Raw genomic sequence first — 18,228 nt, 5'->3', positions numbered from 1 at the left:
CAGATCATTGATATTTGATATGAAGTTTCATTACTATCAGAACATATCAGTTTGACGACTATTTCAGACTACGTCGGACCGTCGGACAAATCCGGTGAATAATGGATAGGTCTCATAAAATTTTGTTGAATTCCGGTCCGAATGTCCGGTGTTGTTTTTTTCGTTGATTTTTTAAAAACCCTACATTTTTTCAAATGTTGGGAGCAAAATTCCCAAACGATCTCAAAATTCCCAAACGATCTCAAAATTCATTCTCATCTTTATTATTCATGACAGCGATGTTTATTTTGTTCAACCGCTAGCTTTATGCCGAAAATCGCATACAAGTATATGTAAATCCGAGTAAAAACATATCTGACTGACAAAAACAACAATGGCTGCCATCAACCGGAAATATAAAAAATACCGGATCAGATTCTGGGAACGGATAAGGTAAATTTCCGGGTTTGCCGATCAAATACAATAGAAACATAAAAAAAAATCCAAGCAGGTTCACAAAATACAGCTATGAAATATAAACACTAGAATTGAAAACCAAAAGATATATGAAAATGAAAGAAGATACAGGAAATATTTTATACAGAAACTCAAAATTATTTTTAGTTCACAAATAATTTTCATGTCAAAATCCAATAAAATGTGACATTACTTTTCTTTATCACTGAAATGCATTCAAGCAATTGTGCACAACTTTCATCAAAATATACACTCTTGTCACATTATTTTGTTTTTGTGCATTTTGGAGAGGAGTAGGGCACAACAAGTCATAAGATTGTTGTATTTTGTCGGATAATATACAATTAGATGTAAAAAAAATTGGTCTGGTAAAATTTCATTCGGTCTGGTAAAGCTAGGTTGTTTACCAGACCGAATGTCCTGTAAAAATAAAATTCATTCGTGTAGTCTGCTATTTTGAGGCTCTGCCCCCTATGTCATGGTCCAGTGACTTTGAATTAATTAGGAATTTTCAATGTTAAGTTTTCTGCTTATTAAGTTAGTTTTGATAGCATCTTCTTGTGATATATAGATCAGTGATATTTTGAATGAAGTGGCATTTCTATCAGTGCATATCAGTTAAGTTTGACGACTTTTTTGAGGACCTGCCCCAGGTCAGTTCCAGCGACTTTAAATTAACTAGCAATTTTGAATGTTAAGTTTTCTGCTTAACAAGCTTAAGTTAGTTTGATAGGAACTACTTGTAATAGATCATTGATATTTAATATATAGTTTCAGTGACTATGAATTAATAAGCAATTTTCAATGTAAATAGAGAAAAACTAGATGGTCAAAAATGTTCAGAATGTGGAGATCTACCTACTGTCCATTTACATCAAAATTGTTAAGACTAATTCTTATAAGAGTCATTGAGAGTTATTACCCTTAAATGATAGAATATTACTTTTTAGCTCACCTGGCCTCGAAGGGCCAAGTGAGCTTTTCTCATCACTTGGCGTCCGTCGTCGTCTTCTGTCCTTGTCCGTAGATGTCGTTAACTTTTAACATTTTGAACTTCTTCTAGAGAACCACTGAATGGACTGAAACCAAACATGGCATGAATATTCCTTATGAGGTGCTGACCAAGTGTTGTTACTTTGTAGCCGATCCATCATCCAAGATGGCCGCCAGCGGGGGACTTCGTTTAACATTGGACCCTATGGACAATACATACAAATGTCTTCTTTTAGAGAACCACTGAATGGAATGAAACCAAACATGGCATGAATGTTCCTTATGAGGTGCTGACCAAGTGTTGTTACTTTGAAGTTGATCCTGGCATCATCCAAGATGGCCCCCCAGAGAGGGACTTAGTTTAACATAGGCCCCTATGGGAAATACATACAAATGTCTTCTTTTAGAGAACCACTAAATTGAATGAAACAAAACGTGGCATGAATGTTCCTTATGAGGTGCTAACCAAGTGTTGTAACTTTGTAGGCGATCAATCTTCCAAGATGGCTACCAGTGGGGGAATTCATTTAACATAGGACCCTATGGACAATACATACAAATGTCTTCTTTTAGAGAACCACTAAATGGAATGAAACCAAACATAGCATGAATGTTCCTTATGAGGTGTTGACCAAGTGTTGTTACTTTGAAGCCGATCCATTATCCAAGATGGCCGCCAGATAGGGACTTAGTTTAACATAGGACCCTATGGGAAATACATACAAATGTCTTCTTTTAGAGAACCACCAAATGGAATGAAATAAATCATGGCATGAATGTTCCTTATCAGGTGCTGACCACGTGTTGTAACTTTGTAGGCGATCAATTATCTAAGATGGCCGCCAGCAGGGACTTAGTTTAACATGGGACCTTATGGGAAATACATACAAATGTTTTCTTTTAGAGAACAACTGAATGGAATGAAACCAAACCCTAATGAGGTGCTGACAAAGTGTTGTCACTTTGTAGCCAATCAATCATTCAAGATGGCTGCCAGCGGGGAACTTAGTTTAACAAAGGACCCTATGGGAAATATAAAAAAATGTCTTCTTCTAGAAAACTGCTTAATGGATTGAAACCAAACATGGTATTAATGTTTCTTTTGAGGTGCTGACTCAGTGTTGTTACTTTGTAGCTGATTTGTCATTGTCCTTATAAAGTCATTTTCCACAATTTCAATGAATTTATTGGTAATTTCTGTAAACTTTTCAAAAGTCTTCTGCTTTTGATTAAATTAACGGAGCCAATATTCATGATATTTAACCAAATTTGGTCTCAATCATTATTAGGGTATCTGTTATGATTTTAATCTATTTTTACATGATTTACAAAACCAAAGTAGAACCAGGTGAGCGACACAGGCTCTTGAGAGCCTCTAGTTTTCATTTTTGTCTATTATCGTAAAAACTACGATAAATAGAGACAACTTTTAATAGCAAAAATGATCAGGAAGATAAAATATACCAGTAAGTTAGCATGATCCTAATTGTCAAATGACTTCTTAAAAGAGTTATTGCCTTAAATGACAATATTTCACTACAAAAGTCAAAAAGTCTGAAAAGACCAGTTTTTGTCTGAATTTGCATGAATTTTTACTCGACATTCTTAATTTGTCTGAATAATTTTTAAAAATTCTTGACATAGTATGAATTTGTCTAATAAGGTTCTTGATTTTTCTTGACAAGTGTCTTGACAGTATGAACATTGTCTTAAAATTTCTCTACACTTCCTGTATCATCTGATAAGAGTCTGGATTAGTCTCGACCAATTCTTGACTGTCTTAAATTTGTCTCGATCTGTCTTGACATATTCTTGACATTCTTAATAATGTCTGAATATGTCTAGACATATTCTTGACATTCTAAATAATGTCTGAATATGTCTCGACACATTCTTGACAGTCTTAAATATGTCTTGACACTATCTCAACAGTATAAATTTCGCCTGAAATGTGAACAGACTTATTCTGCACTGTTTATGACATTCTATTGATGTTATATACTACTTTTTATTATGGCTAAACTAAACTTTGAAGAATCAAGGATTAATTTGGTGTAATAAGATACCCTTTTGGTGCAACTAAGTTGGAATACCCTGAATAATCCCCCATGTAGTTGAATTTTGATTTATTTTTATTAAACATTTAAGTAATTGTTTTTACTTGGAATATAAGTCGAAGGTATTGACAAACAGCATTTAGATTTTTGCCGTTCGCAAAACTGCCAGTCAAATTTGCTTTACTAAAATAGGTGTCTTGTATCTCTTTTGGACCCCACAATTCATCTTTTGGGTTTGTGTGGCTATAAAAAGAGGGGGGGGGGGGGCTTTCGTTTAGGTCAAAGAATTTGTTCCCATCTTGATTCAAAAACCTTATTCATTTTTTAGAACAACCCAAAAACATTTTTTATTCAAATTTGAGTGTTGAATTTTATAATTTTTTATCAAAAATAAATATATGTGATAACTCCTTCCTGAAAAGAAAAAAATGTTTAGATCTATATTATGCATGTCTGTTTGAGAACCATTTCATAAGACCAATGATTTCTATAAAAATCATTGATGGGACCCATCCTAATTATCATTAAATAATCATAAATAATTCCTGGAGTAGATAATAATTTTCTTTGGGAATTATTCAATTTGTTTTTATGTTGAAATAATTAACTTCATAATTTTGATGAAGAAAATCCATTTCAATTCAATTTTTTTTTCATCAAAATGATGATTTTCATTTTCATCTATCAACAAACTTTTTAAATTGAAGTGGCATGGTCGGTCAACTGATAAGTTGTATGGCTGATTACAGGTAAAGCAATAACTTCTATTTGACAGTTGCGTGTACTCTGGGTGTGGAATACCTTAATTTTATGGGGAACATCCTGTCCATGTGTAATACTTAATATATTCCAACAGATGACATTACACAAATTTTTCTTCTGTTAAATGAATGATTTGTATATCATCATAATTTGCTATTTATATAAACCACATTTTGGTATAATAATTATTTACCATATCAACATTGAATATTATGAATGTAGAATGAAATATGTCTACAGTATGATTGGTTTGAATCATTTAATTTATAAGATTTAGGAATCAAAATTTGTAATTATTTAAAAACCCACATTGAAATTGTTTTATATCAACACACCCACATTTGAATTATTTTATACTTTAGATTTCATAGCCATATATGCATTTGTAAAAATATTTATATACCCAAATTTTCAATTATTTTACATGCCCAACTTTTATTTTTGTTGTAAAGAAGTGTAACTTGAAACAACAGTATATCATATAAAGAGAAATAAAGATTAAAGTTATATCATGAATATTGGTCATGATTTGTAAAACTCAGAACTGTCAAGTAAATTTAAGACACGATTCAAAATGTTCAGAATATGTCAAGCCATACTGAGAAAAAATAAGAATGTCGAGAATATGTCGAGAAATTTCAAGACAGTATTCAAATGTCAAGAATTTGTCAAGAAATTTTAAGACCATATTCAGAATGTCGAGAATATGTCGAGTAAATTTCATACAAATTTAATATAAATGAGAATTTGTCAAGAAAAATTAAGACACAAGTCATACTTTTGGAGAATGTCGAGTAAAAGTTCATGCAAATTAAGACAAAAACTGGTCTTTTCAGACTTTTAGACTTTTGTAGTGAAATTTACAATTTTCAGCTCACCAGGCCCAAAGGGTCTACATTGAATCCGTATTCATGTGACCTTCAATTTAACCCCCAAGCTAGAGATGTGTTACGAATGTACCAGGCGTATTAAGCTATCAAAAGGAAAAAAATGACAAAATTGAAAGTTAAACAAGGGTAGACCATATTGTTGACTGTTTCTTTCCACAAAAAAATCATTCTTTATAAGCAGCTCAAAATGAATGATGATTAACACATTTTTTTACGCAATAATATGAAATCAAACCGAGCTAGAAAATAAAATGCGGTTGCTGATAAGCTATCTATATCTATTTATTGTTATATAAATAAGAAGATGTGGTATGAGTGCCAATAAGACTACTCTCCATCCAAGTCACAATGTTTAAAAAGTAAACAATTATTGGTCAAAGTACGGCCTTCAACACGGAGCCTTGGGTCACACCAAAGAGCAAGCTATAAAGGGCCCCCAAATGACTAGTGTAAAACCATGCAAACTTGAAAACCAACGGTCTAATATATATAAAATACGAGAAACACTTATGAACCACACCAACAAACGACAACCACCGAACAATAAGCTCCTGACTTAGAACAGGTGCATACAAATGCAGCGGCTTTAAACGTTTTAACAGGCGCCAACCTCCATGTTTATATTAGGTTATATGACGGTATTATTAGCTGATTAGGAGGTCATCTTGATGGTTAATTATATGGCATCTAGACTACATTACACATGAAATGCTGATACATAAACATGTTATCCAGTCCATGCATTGTTAATTGTTTGTATTAGGCTTTTTGTGATATGGTTATATGTTTTAGTATGTTATAAATCAAATATTAGAATTTGAGTCAAATCGGTGAACATCAATTTGACAGCTATTTCCCCTTTAAGGAGTTGTAGCATTAATTGATGATTGTTAACTAATTTTCTTGTCCATCATATACTTTTTATACCTCTGTTTACAGGACGTATTATGGTATACCGTTGTCCGTCTGTCTGTCGTCAACATGTCGGACATTAACTCAAAAACGCTTCAACCAATTTGCATAAAACTTTAGTGAATTGTTCATATCTATTGATGTGAGCTCCCTTTCGTTTTTTATAAATTTTGGATTTACCGTTTCCGAGTTTTGGGGTTTTATTCATTAAAAAAGGGGGAATTTTCCAGTTTTCGGACAACCAAGAAAAAAATATCACCAATTTGCAAGAACCTTTTGTGAATTGTTCATATCTATCATGTCTATTGACATGAGGTCTCTTTCGTTTTTTATAAATTTCGGATTTACCGTTTCCGAGTTTTGGGGTTTAATTCATTACAAAAGGGGGGATTTTCCAGTTTTCAGACAATAACTCAAAAACAATTTCACCAATTTGCAAGAAACTTTAGTGAATTGTTTATTTCTATCGACATGACCTCCCTTTTGATTTTTAAATTTCAGACTATACATTTCCGATTTATGGGGTTTTATTCATTACAAAAAGAGGATTTTTCCAGTTTCGGACAATAACACTAAAATGCTTTCAGCATATGCATTTTTTATGAAACTTTGGTTAATTGTTTATATCTATTTTTGTAAGCTCACTTTTGATTTTTATAAATTTTCGATTTTATGTTTCCGAGTTATAAGATTTTTGTCGAGCCTTCGACTTTTGTCGAAAAAGCGAGACATAGCGATCCTACATTCCGTCGGCGTCGGTGTCGTCGTCGTCGTCGTCGTCGGCGGCGTCCACAAATATTCACTCTGTGGTTAAAGTTTTTGAAATTTTAATAACTTTCTTAAACTACCTTGGATTTCTACCAAACTTGGACAGAAGCTTGTTTATGATCATAAGATAGTATCCAGAAGTAAATTTTGTAAAAATAAAATTCCATTTTTTCCGTATTTTACTTATAAATGGACTTAGTTTTTCTGCCGGGAAATATTACATTCACTCTGTGGTTAAAGTTTTTAAAATTTTAATAACTTTCTTAAACTATCCTGGGTTTCTACCAAACTTGGACAGAATCTTGTTTATGATCATAAGATAGTATCCAGAAGGAAATTTTGTAAAATAATAAATCCATTTTTTCCGTATTTTACTTTTAAATGGACTTAGATTTTCTGCCAGGAAACAACACATTCACTCTGTGGTTAAAGTTTTTAAAATTTTAATAACTTTCTTATACTATTTTGGATTTGTACCAAACTTGGACAGAAGCTTGTTTATGATCAAAAGCTAGTATCTAGAAGGAAATTTTGTAAAATAATAAATCCATTTTTTCCGTATTTTACTTTTAAATGGACTTAGATTTCCTGTCAGGAAACAACACATTCACTCTGTGGTTAAAGTTTTTTAAACTTTAATAACTTTCTTATACTATTTTGAATTTGCACCAAACTTTAATAGAAGCTTGTTTATGATCAAATGCTAGTATCTAGAAGGAAATTTTGTTTTCTTCAAGTTAACATTACATTCAGTCTGCAGATAAAGTTTTTAAACATTTATTAGATTCATAAACTATCCTGGATTTTTACCAAACTTGGACAGAAACTTCTTACAATCAAAAGATAGTATCAAGAGGAATATTTTTATTGATTTACTTCCTCATTTTTGTTGAGCCTGCGATTAACAGAAAAAGTAGGCGAGACACTGGGTTCCGCGGAACCCTTACGAATTTTATTTGTTTATAGTCTGACAACAGATTTACTAAGTATTACGTTACAGCACAGTGTATTGCACAACAGCAAGAAATCTTTCATATAACCAATTTCAAGTTCTTTGACTACATTTATTCAGAAACCTATAATATATCAAATATTTAATTACAATCCAAATTCAGACCTGTATCAAGCTTGAATATTGTGTCCATTTTTGCCCCAACTGTTCAGGGTTGGACCTCTGCGGGCGTATCCAGCTGCGCTCAGCGAAGCAGTTTATTTAAAAGAGTTATGCCCCTTGGAAATATAAAATATGTGCCAAGCGGGGCACATTGGAACTCTGTTCTTTTATTAATCTTATTTTCAAATTTCTGCCTACTATTTGGAAAATTATCATGACTATAATCATGATAATCATGATAATAGATAAGTTGAAATTGCAAACAGAAAAAATAATTAGATATATAAGATCAACAAAAAAAAAACAATGAAATTCAAACCATCATGTGACTCCTTAAAGGAGTTATTGCCCTTCAAATGTGATTTTTTGACTTATTTGTAAATTTTTGCCTTTTATCTTGAAAACTATTATATATAAGTAGAATTTGTAAACAACAAACATTATGAACAATACAAGGCCTGTACAAACAATGTATATGTCTGAACACATTGGTTGACTCCTTATTAGAGTTATTGCCCTTAAATGAAGATTGTTGACATATTCACCAGTTTTTGTCCATAATCTTGAAAACACAGAAAAGTAAATACTGTGAACAGCAAAAATGATCAGATATTCAAGGTCAACAAAAGTTCATACATGACCGTAGCTATTAGATAATTGCTTATAGGAGTTTTTGCCCTTTAAAGACAAATTTATTTAGAATTTCAGAGTATTTGCCTCTTATCTTGAAAACTGTAAGAGATAAATAGAAACTGTTATCCTCAAAAATGATTGGTATATATAAGAATGACAATATGACAGAAACCATTGGCTGACCCCTTATAAAAGACAATTTTTTACACTTTTAAGTTCTTGACATTAATTTCAATTTTGGAATCGATAGTATATCATGTATATATATATAGGGAGAAACTAAAAAGAAAAAAAAATATCAGCAATACAAGGGCAACAAGAAAGAGATTTTAGTCATGCATTAAATTGTAGTCTACAATGTTGGAGAAAGGTCATTTTTCATGTTTCGCATAGACTCTTAAGAGCCTCCAGTTCGCCATGGCATTGTCAGACTCTCAGATGAGTATTGAATATCCCCTTGCTATCTTGAGCCTTTTAATCTTAAAAATACTGTTTTGTTCATTCATTTTCATACCAATATTTCAATAATGAAAAATTACTCCTACAACTGATATTTAATGTAGTAACTTAAACAAAACAGCCAATCACAGTTGAAAAAAAAATTATGTGTGTGAAAAGAGGAAGAGAATATTTCATTCATAGATATAGGAAGATGTGGTATGAGTGCCAATGAGACAACTCTCCATCCAAGTTACAATTTATAAAAGTAAACCATTATAGGTCAAGGTACGGCCTTCAACACGGAGCATTGGCTCAAACCAAACAGCAATTAAGCTATAAAGGGCCCCAAAAAATTACTAGTGTAAAACCATTCAAACGGAAAAACCAACAGTCTAATCTATATAAAAACGAGAAACGAGAAACACGTATGAACTACATAAACAGACGACAACTACCAGTCAGGGGACTTACTTAAATGAGTGATTTTCTAAATCACTGATTCAAATAACATGATGTCCATAAAGGTTGGAAGTAAGAGTTGTCTTTCTTTAATAATCACCTATTTAAGTAGTACAAATTAATCACTAGACTTAGTGATTTAATATTATTGTAGCTTTAAATATAGAATACTAATGATCCAGGGACTAATTATGTTGCTAAAATTCCTGTACGAAATGTGACGCCTGGAAATGACACGGAAACCAGGCGTAGAAATCATACTTTATCCTAGTGTCATTGCAGTGTTTAAGGAATGCATGTCCAGGCGTCAACCAGGCGTAAACCAGGCGGAAACCAAGCGTAACTGAGGCGGAAACCAGGCGTAAAATTAGGCGTAATATTTAAATGAGTACGCCTGGTTGACAGAAAACCAGGCGTAATATGCAAATGAGTACGCCTGGTCAATAAATAAACCAGGCGTAATGTCCTTACATAATACTACACTTAATTTAAATCAGTGTATTACCCTAGCTGTGTACTTTGTGTATTTGATACAAACTTGTACTGTTGCTTAAAGTTCTCACTGTTTGACATAAAACTTGAAATATTAACCATTGAAGAAGTTAGATAGATAAATACATATCAGACAGACACTGGCTCAAATAAGTTTTAAGTTTAAATAAGAATTATGACAATTAAAATTTCTTGAAATAAAACTAGCATTTTGACTAAGTTGTTTTCAAAATTAATGTCATTTAATTACTAAAAAAAATCAATGATAATACTGTAATTCAACTTGTGAAAGATTTAAATGTTATTATCCAAGGATGAGGGTCAATTCCAGAATTTGAAATTAATGGTAAAAAATAAAAAATTAATAACTTAGTTACTCACATAATTATTATTTACCATGGCCATGTATACTACTTTCCTTTCATTTCACAATTTTCATTCATCAATTTGATTCCATAATTCCAATTTCAAATTCTTTCAAAAAGCACTTAAACTTAGCTAATTTCCCCTGAATATATCAAGCTGCCATATGTTCAACTCTTGCAAGTTACCAGAGAGCCAAATTTTGAAAACATTTCCCATGATCCTTTAAACAAAGCATTATGGGTATAATGATTGACGCCTTTCCAACAGTTTTACGCCCTTAGAAAATGTACGCCTGGCTTATTTCAATTTACGCCAGGTTTACCACTTTTTTCTAGGCCTGTAAATGCTACAAATTTACATTTCCTGCTCCATTACGCCTGGATCTGGACATGTAACTACTGTCACGGAATAAAGTTCCTTCATAATATAAGTTCCAAAAGGAAAAAATATTCTGGAATATTATTTCCACAGGAATAAATATTACAGTATATGTTCCTAACAGAATAAATGGTATAGAATATTTGTTCACAACAAAGTTTCCAGTGGAACTTCTGTTAGGCGGAACAAATATACGTTGACACTACCACTTATGCCTGGTTTACGCCAGATTTCCAGGCATAATACGCCTTATATTTTCGTACGGGTTATCAGAACCAACATCTGTGTTGATAGGATGACCAGGTCATGTCAGGTGATGACCTTGTACTAAATCTAGGATAATGACATAAAAATCACTTGTTTAAGTATCATGCCTCAATTTCCTTCCAAAAAATCACTTCTTTAAGTATCATTATTTTAATAACCCCCACTTATTTCAACACCCCCGAACAGTGAAATTTTGATAGCGAACAGAAGAATTTTATTACATAATCTATAAGATGAAACCTTGAATTTTACAGGAAAAATACTGACCCACTGCTGGGAAAAATCTGTTAAGAAAGTGTCAGTTCATTATGTAAAGCCATTTTTAGCTCACCTGGCCCGATGGGCCAAGTGAGCTTTTCTCATCACTTTGCGTCCGGCGTCGTCTGTTAACTTTTACAAAAATCTTCTCCTCTGAAACCACTGGGCCAAATTTAACCAAACTTGGCCACAATCTTCATTAGGGTATCTAGTTTATAATATGTCCGATGACCCTGCCAACCAACCAAGATGGCCGCCGTGGCTAAAAATAGAACATAGGGGTAAAATGTAGATTTTGGCTTATATCTCCGAAACCATTTAGCATTTAGAGTAAATCTGACATAGGGTAAAACTGATTATCAAGTCAAGATCTATCTGCCCTGAAATTTTCAGACAAATCTGACAACCTGTTGGTGGGTTGCTGACCCTGAATTGGTAATTTTAAGGAAATTTTGCAGTTTTTATACGACCGCAAAAAATTTTTTGTGGTCGTATATTGGTATGACGTTGGCGTCGTCGTTGTCGTTGTCGTCGTCGTCCGAAGACACATATGTTTTCGCACTCTAACTTTAGTGTAAGTGAATGGATATCTATGAAATTTTACCACAAGGTTCAATACCACAAAAGGAAGGTTGGGATTGATTTTGGGGGTTATGGTACCAACAGTAAAGGAATTAGGGGCCAAAAATAAGCATTTTTGTAACTTCCAGACATAACTTGTGTGTTAGTGTATGGATCTCTCTGACATTGTACCACAAAGTTCCATATCACAAAAGGAATGCTGGGATTGATTTTGGGGGTAATTGCCTCAAAATTTTAGGAATTAGGGGCCAAAAAAGGGGCAAAAAACAAGCATTTTTCTAGTTTCATGACAATAACTTGTGTGTAAGTGTATGGATCTTTCTGATATTGTACTACAAGGTTCCATATCACAAAGGGAAAGCTGGAATTGAGTCTGGGGGTAATTGCCGAAACGTTTAGGAATTGGGGGCCAAAAAGGGGCCAAAAACACATTTTTCTAGTTTCCAGACAATAACTTGTGTTCAAGTGTATGGATCTCACTGAAATTCTACTTCAAGGTACCATACCACAAAGGGAAGGATGGGATGGATGATGGGGGTAATTGCCTCAATATTTTAGGAATTGGGGGCCAAAAAAGGGGCAAAAAACAAGCATTTTTCTAGTTTCAGGACAATAACTTGTGTGTACGTGTATGGATCTTTCTGAAATTGTACTACAAGGTTCCATATCACAAAGGGAAAGCTGGGTTTGAGTTTGGGGGTAATTGCCCTAAACGTTTAGGAATTTGGGGCCAAAAAGGGGCCAAAAAACACATTTTTCTAGTTTCCAGACAATAATTTGTGTTCAAGTGTATGGATCTCTCTGAAATTGTACTGCAAGATACCATACCACAAAGGGAAGGCTGGGATTGAGTTTGGGGGTGATGAATCATAAGGGGGTTCAAAAAATTGGGGGGGGGGGATTTATTTTTTTTCCTTTTTTTTCTTTTTTTCCTTTTTTGTTTCTTTTAAAATTTTCCATTTTAAGTTGGTTATTTCTGATTTATATTTAAAATCAAATAATAATGATATGGTAGGAGATACACACCAAACAGGATGTGTAAATTATTATATAATAAGTATTGTGCAATAGCAAGAAATTTTCAATTGCACAGTATTGCACAATAGCAAGAAATTTTCAATTGCACAGTATTGCACAATAGCAAGAAATCTTCAATTGAACAGTATTGTGCAATAGCAAGAAATATCCAATAGCACAATATTGCACAATAGCAAGAAATTGTCAATTGTACAGTATTGCACAATAGCAAGAAATATTTAATAGCACAGGATTGTGCAAAAGAAGATACTTCCTATAAATTGCTTATTTCTTGACCAATTTCAGTGGGGTTTTATTCTTGAATTCTTGGGGTTCTTTAATATGCTGAATCTAACCGTGTATTTAGTTTTTGGATTTTGGGCCCCGTTTTTAAATTGGTCCACATTGAGGTCCAAAGGGTCCAAAATTAAACTTTGTTTGATTTCATCAAAAATTGAATTATTGGGGTTCTTTGATATGCCGAATCTACCCGTGTATTTAGATTCTTAATTTTTGGTTCCGTTTTCAAATTGGTCTACATTAAGGTCCAAAGGGTCCAAAATTAAACTTAGTTTGATTTTAACAAAAATTGAATTCTTAGGGTTCTTTGATATGCTGAATCTAAACATGTATTTAGATTTTTGATTATGGGCCCAGTTTTCAAGTTGGTCCAAATCGGGGTCCAAAATTAAACTTTGTTTGATTTCAACAAAAATTGAATATATGGGGTTCTTTGATATGCTGAATCTAACTATGTATTTAGATTTTTGATTTTTGGGCCCCGTTATCAACTTTGTCCACATTGAGTTCAAAAGGGTCCAAAATTAAACTTTGTTTGATTTCATCAAAAATTGAATTCTTGGGGTTCTTTGATATGCTGATTTTGGATATTGGACCATAATAGGTGAATGTCCAATTTAAAATTTTTAAGTTCTTAGACCACATTCATTCTGTGTTAGAAACCTATGCTGTGTCAAATATTTAATCACAATCCAAATACAAAGCTGTATCAAGCTTGAATGTTGTGTCCATACTTCCCCCAACTGTTCAGGGTTCGACCTCTGCGGTCGTATCAAGCTGCGCCCTGCGGAGCATTTTATTGGTTATTATCTTGAATATTATTATAGATAGAGATAAACTGTAAACACCAATAATGTTAAGCAAAGTAAGATCTACAAATAAGTTGTCATGACCAAAATTGTCAGTCGACCCCGTTAGGAGTTATTGCCCTTAGTAGTCAATTTTTTACAATTTTTTTACAATTTGTAATCTTTTACAAAAATCTTCTTCTCTGAAACTACTAGGACAAATTTAACCATACTTGGCAATAATCATTATTAGGATATCTAGTTTAAAAAATTTGTCCGATGACCCCGCCTTCCAACCATCATGGCTGACTTGGTTAAAAATAGAACATAGGGGTAAAATGCAGTTTTTGGTTTATATCTCTGAAACTAAAGCATTTAGAGCAAATCTGACAGGTGGCAAAAATGTTCATCAGATTTAGATTTATCTGCCCTGAACTTTTCAGACGAATCTGACAACCCGTTGTTGGGTTGCTGCCCCTGAGTTAGTAATTTTACAAAATTTTTGCAGTTTTTTGTTATTATCTTAGATATCATTATAATATCTAATATCTAATACTATTAATCATGATTTTAACCTTATTTTACATGATTTCCAAAGCATCAGTAAATACAGGTGAGCGACACAGGCTCTTGAGAGCCTCTAGTTATAGCATTTTTTCAACTAAAATAGAATTTGCAGCTAAATGATTGCATCAAAGGCATTAAACCTTGCTGCTTAAAAGAAGCAAAAAGTTCATTTTTTTCAATTTTACTAATGAAAAGATATTATCTAAACCTATGTGTTTAAAATTTTGGTAAAACTACAAAATCACACAATTTGTGACAAAACTTCAAATTTGCTACTTAAATAAGTGATTTAAAAATCACTTATTTCAATAAGTCCCCTGACTGACTACTGTAATCAGATTCCTGACTTAGGACAGGTGCAAACATTTGCAGCGGGATTAAACGTTTTAATGGTACCAAACCTTCTCCCTTTTCTGAAACAATAGTATAACATCACAACATAGAAAAACACACTATAAAATATCAATTGGAAGGCTTAACTCAATCAAAAAACGTAAATTAATACACAATGAACGAATAAATTTGACCTGTGACACTTGAATGCAAATACACAGTTAATAAAAAATTAAATAATTAAAGTAAAAAGTAAATAAACAGGTTAAAACAAAGTTAACCTTTCTTATATTACAGCGTTGAATAAACACAAAGTTAAACTACAAAAGAATTACATGATGTTTGTCCATGGTGTTGACTCCAAAACAGACATAGCTGACCACCTGTATCAGTCTGATGTTTTAAGTACTGAAGAAAAAGAGGAAATTTGTAATTCTTCACTCACTCAACAGGAAAGTAATAGACTTTTATACAACAAATTGATTCGCAAAGGTGGAGATGCATACAAACACCTTCTTGAAGCTGTAATACACGGAAAATACCATGATGTTGCTTCAGAAATGGAGAAGACAGAATTGTCAGATCAAGACATACAATTGTGTCAAATAGGTAATTATAGCAGATTCTGAAATTAATATTGTACCTGATTTACTTAGATGATTCCAATATATATCATAAATTTTACATTATAATTATAAAAATCTGCCCATTTTCTTATACATCAGAGCATATTGAGTGTATCTATTCAGAGAAGCAGCCCCCCCCCCCTTCCCCCTTTGTGAGAAAAATTTGGTTGATTATTTAGGGAATCACTGAAGCATGACTTGAGTGGGTCCCCCTCTCAGGCAGTCAGTGCCCCCTCCCATTATATTGATCTGGCACATAATATGCTAAAAAAAATACAATTTTAGGAAAAAAAGACATGTTTTCATCAATATATGTTTAATTGTAAAAGGAATGATTTAATGTTGGAAACAAACATACTGCTAAATCAGAAAAGAGAGAGGAACTATTAAAAAACTGGTTTTTAATTATTGTCGAGCCTGCAACTTCTGTTGCAGAATGCTCGACATAGGGATAGTGATCCGGGAGCGACAGCGGTGGCGGCGTTAGCTAACTTCTTAAAAGCTTAATATTTCAGAAAGTAGAAGACCTGGATCCTTCCTACAATGTACTTTGTATATAGATGCCTTATGTTAGGAAGTTTCCGTCTGCCATATGTCCATTGTCCTTGACCTCATTTTCATGATTCAGTGACTTCTTGAAAAAAAGTTAAGATTTTTAGTATTCTTAATTTCTCTCTTAATATGAGTAATAGGATAACTATATTTGGTATGTGCGTTTCTTTGCAAGGTCCTCATAGCTATCAGACAGTTTTCACTTGACCTCGACCTCATTTCATGGATCAGTGAACAAGGTTAAGTTTCCGTGGTCAAGTCCATTTCTCAGATACTATAAGCAATAGGTCTACTATATTTGGTGTATGGAATGATTGTAAGGTGTACATGTGCAACTGGCAGGTGTCATCTGACCTTGACCTCATTTTCATGGTTCAGTGGTTATAGTTAGGTTTTTGTGTTTTGGTCTGTTTTTCTTATACTGTATGCAATAGGTCAACTATATTTGGTGTACGGAATGATTGTAAGGTGTACATGTCCAACTGGCAGGTGTCATCTGACCTCTTGACCTCATTTTCATGATTCAGTGGTTAAAGTTAAGTTTTTGTGTTTTGGTCTGTTTTTCTAACACTGTATACAATAGGTCAACTATATTTGGTGTATGAAAATATTTTACGATGTACATGTCAGTTTGGCATGTTTTTATTTGACCTCGACCTCATTTTCACCTTTCATTGCTCAATGTTAAGTTTTTGTTTTTTTGGTCTGTTTTTCTTGTACTTTAAGCAATAGGTGAACTATATATGGTGTATGGAATGATTGTAAGGTGTATATGTCTGTCTGGAAATTACCATCTGACCATGACCTCATTTTCATGGTTCATTGGTCAATCTTAAGTTTTCCTGGTTAGGTTTGTTTCTTAGATACTGTATGCAATAGGTCAACTATATTTTAAGCATGTAATGATTGTAAGGTGTACATGTCCGTCTGGCAGGGTACATCTGACCTTGACCTCATTTTCATTGTTCATTGATCAATGTTTTCCTGGTTAAGTTTGTTTCTTAGATACATGTACTATGTGCAATAGGTCAACTATATTTAAAGCATATTTGGTGTATGGAATGATTGCAAGGTGTACATGTATTTCCAGTTTGGTTTATCTGACCGTGACCTCATTTTCTTGGATCTTATTAAGTTTATCATGTGTATGTGATGGTTGTAGTTGAGCTTTATATTTAGGACTATCAACATAAAATCAATGGTTAGTAAAGAATGCGAGACATTTCAGCGTGTGCAAACTCTTGTATTTAAAATTTTCTGGAAAGTCCGTTTAAAATCAAGGACAAATAATTATATTGAATTTGAAAGGACAAGTTACGTTTTTATACCCCCGCTTTAAAAAAGTGGGGGTATACTGTTTTACCTCTGTCTTTTAGTCCATCCTTCAATCCGTCCGTCCATGCATGCATCCATCCGTCCATCCGTCAGTCTGTCCGTCTGTCCCATGAATATTTTTCGTCGCATCTTTCTCAGGAACTACATTACAAGGATTTCTGAAATTTGGTTTCAGGGTTTATATGAGTCAGCTGTACCGTGTGATGCGTTTTCAGATTCGTCACTCAACAATTTCCTTTTGCCTTATACTTTTAGCGGGGCGGGGGTATCATTAGGGAGCAGTAGCTCACAGATTCACTTTGTTTTTTTTCCCCAAGAAAATAAGGCTTGTGACCCCCTTATTTTAATTGATATTTCGAAGGTATTTTGAAAAGCTGAATCACCTCATTGAATTTCAAAAAAAATTATTGTTTGATGTTTCCTCAATAAAAAGAATTAAGTTGCCCCAATATTACACTTATAAAATAACTGTGATTTCGTAAATTTCAATGTACTTTAACGAGACAATATGGTCCCTAACTTCCAGTTTTTATACTTAATTTAGAAAGTTCATTGACAAAGATGTCTTACAGAAGGTTAAGAAAAATCTATTGGCCAATATTTAGACACCCCATCTACCTTAACTGCTAATAGTAATTTATTAATTCTTTTAACACTTTCGTCAGTTGTGTTCAATTTGTTAAATCTTCAATTTTGTAAATTATTGATAAAAAAATGACTTGAGATATAAATATTGTTTTTGCTTTACCTTTATGACAAAATTATGTTGTACAATGTTGGGTTTCAGTTATAGAAATATTTAGACTATGAAACATCTAGGCAGTTTGTCTTGTTTCAGGAATAAAGAAACTCAAAGACAGACATGAGAAAAAAGGTAACCAT

The 18,228-nt window shown here is 33.1% G+C and overlaps 1 protein-coding gene across 13 annotated transcripts in view; it reads left to right on the top strand.

The window, feature by feature from the left end:
- LOC127711594 (uncharacterized) overlaps window positions 1-18,228 on the top strand; it is an 84,835-nt gene that overhangs the window by 51,687 nt on the left and 14,920 nt on the right. For all 13 annotated transcript variants that reach the window (XM_052217685.1, XM_052217686.1, XM_052217683.1 and 10 more), the window contains 2 exons: window positions 15,131-15,442; window positions 18,185-18,220. In XM_052217685.1, the coding sequence (XP_052073645.1) occupies window positions 15,131-15,442; window positions 18,185-18,220 (348 nt within the window). The remainder of the gene's footprint in view (window positions 1-15,130; window positions 15,443-18,184; window positions 18,221-18,228) is intronic.

Source organism: Mytilus californianus, unplaced genomic scaffold (genome assembly GCF_021869535.1).
Source record: "Mytilus californianus isolate M0D057914Y unplaced genomic scaffold, xbMytCali1.0.p SCAF_8, whole genome shotgun sequence".
Classification (NCBI taxonomy): domain Eukaryota; kingdom Metazoa; phylum Mollusca; class Bivalvia; order Mytilida; family Mytilidae; genus Mytilus; species Mytilus californianus.
The sequence above is the reverse complement of the archived record's forward strand: the minus strand, read 5'-3'. Positions and strand labels throughout refer to the sequence as shown.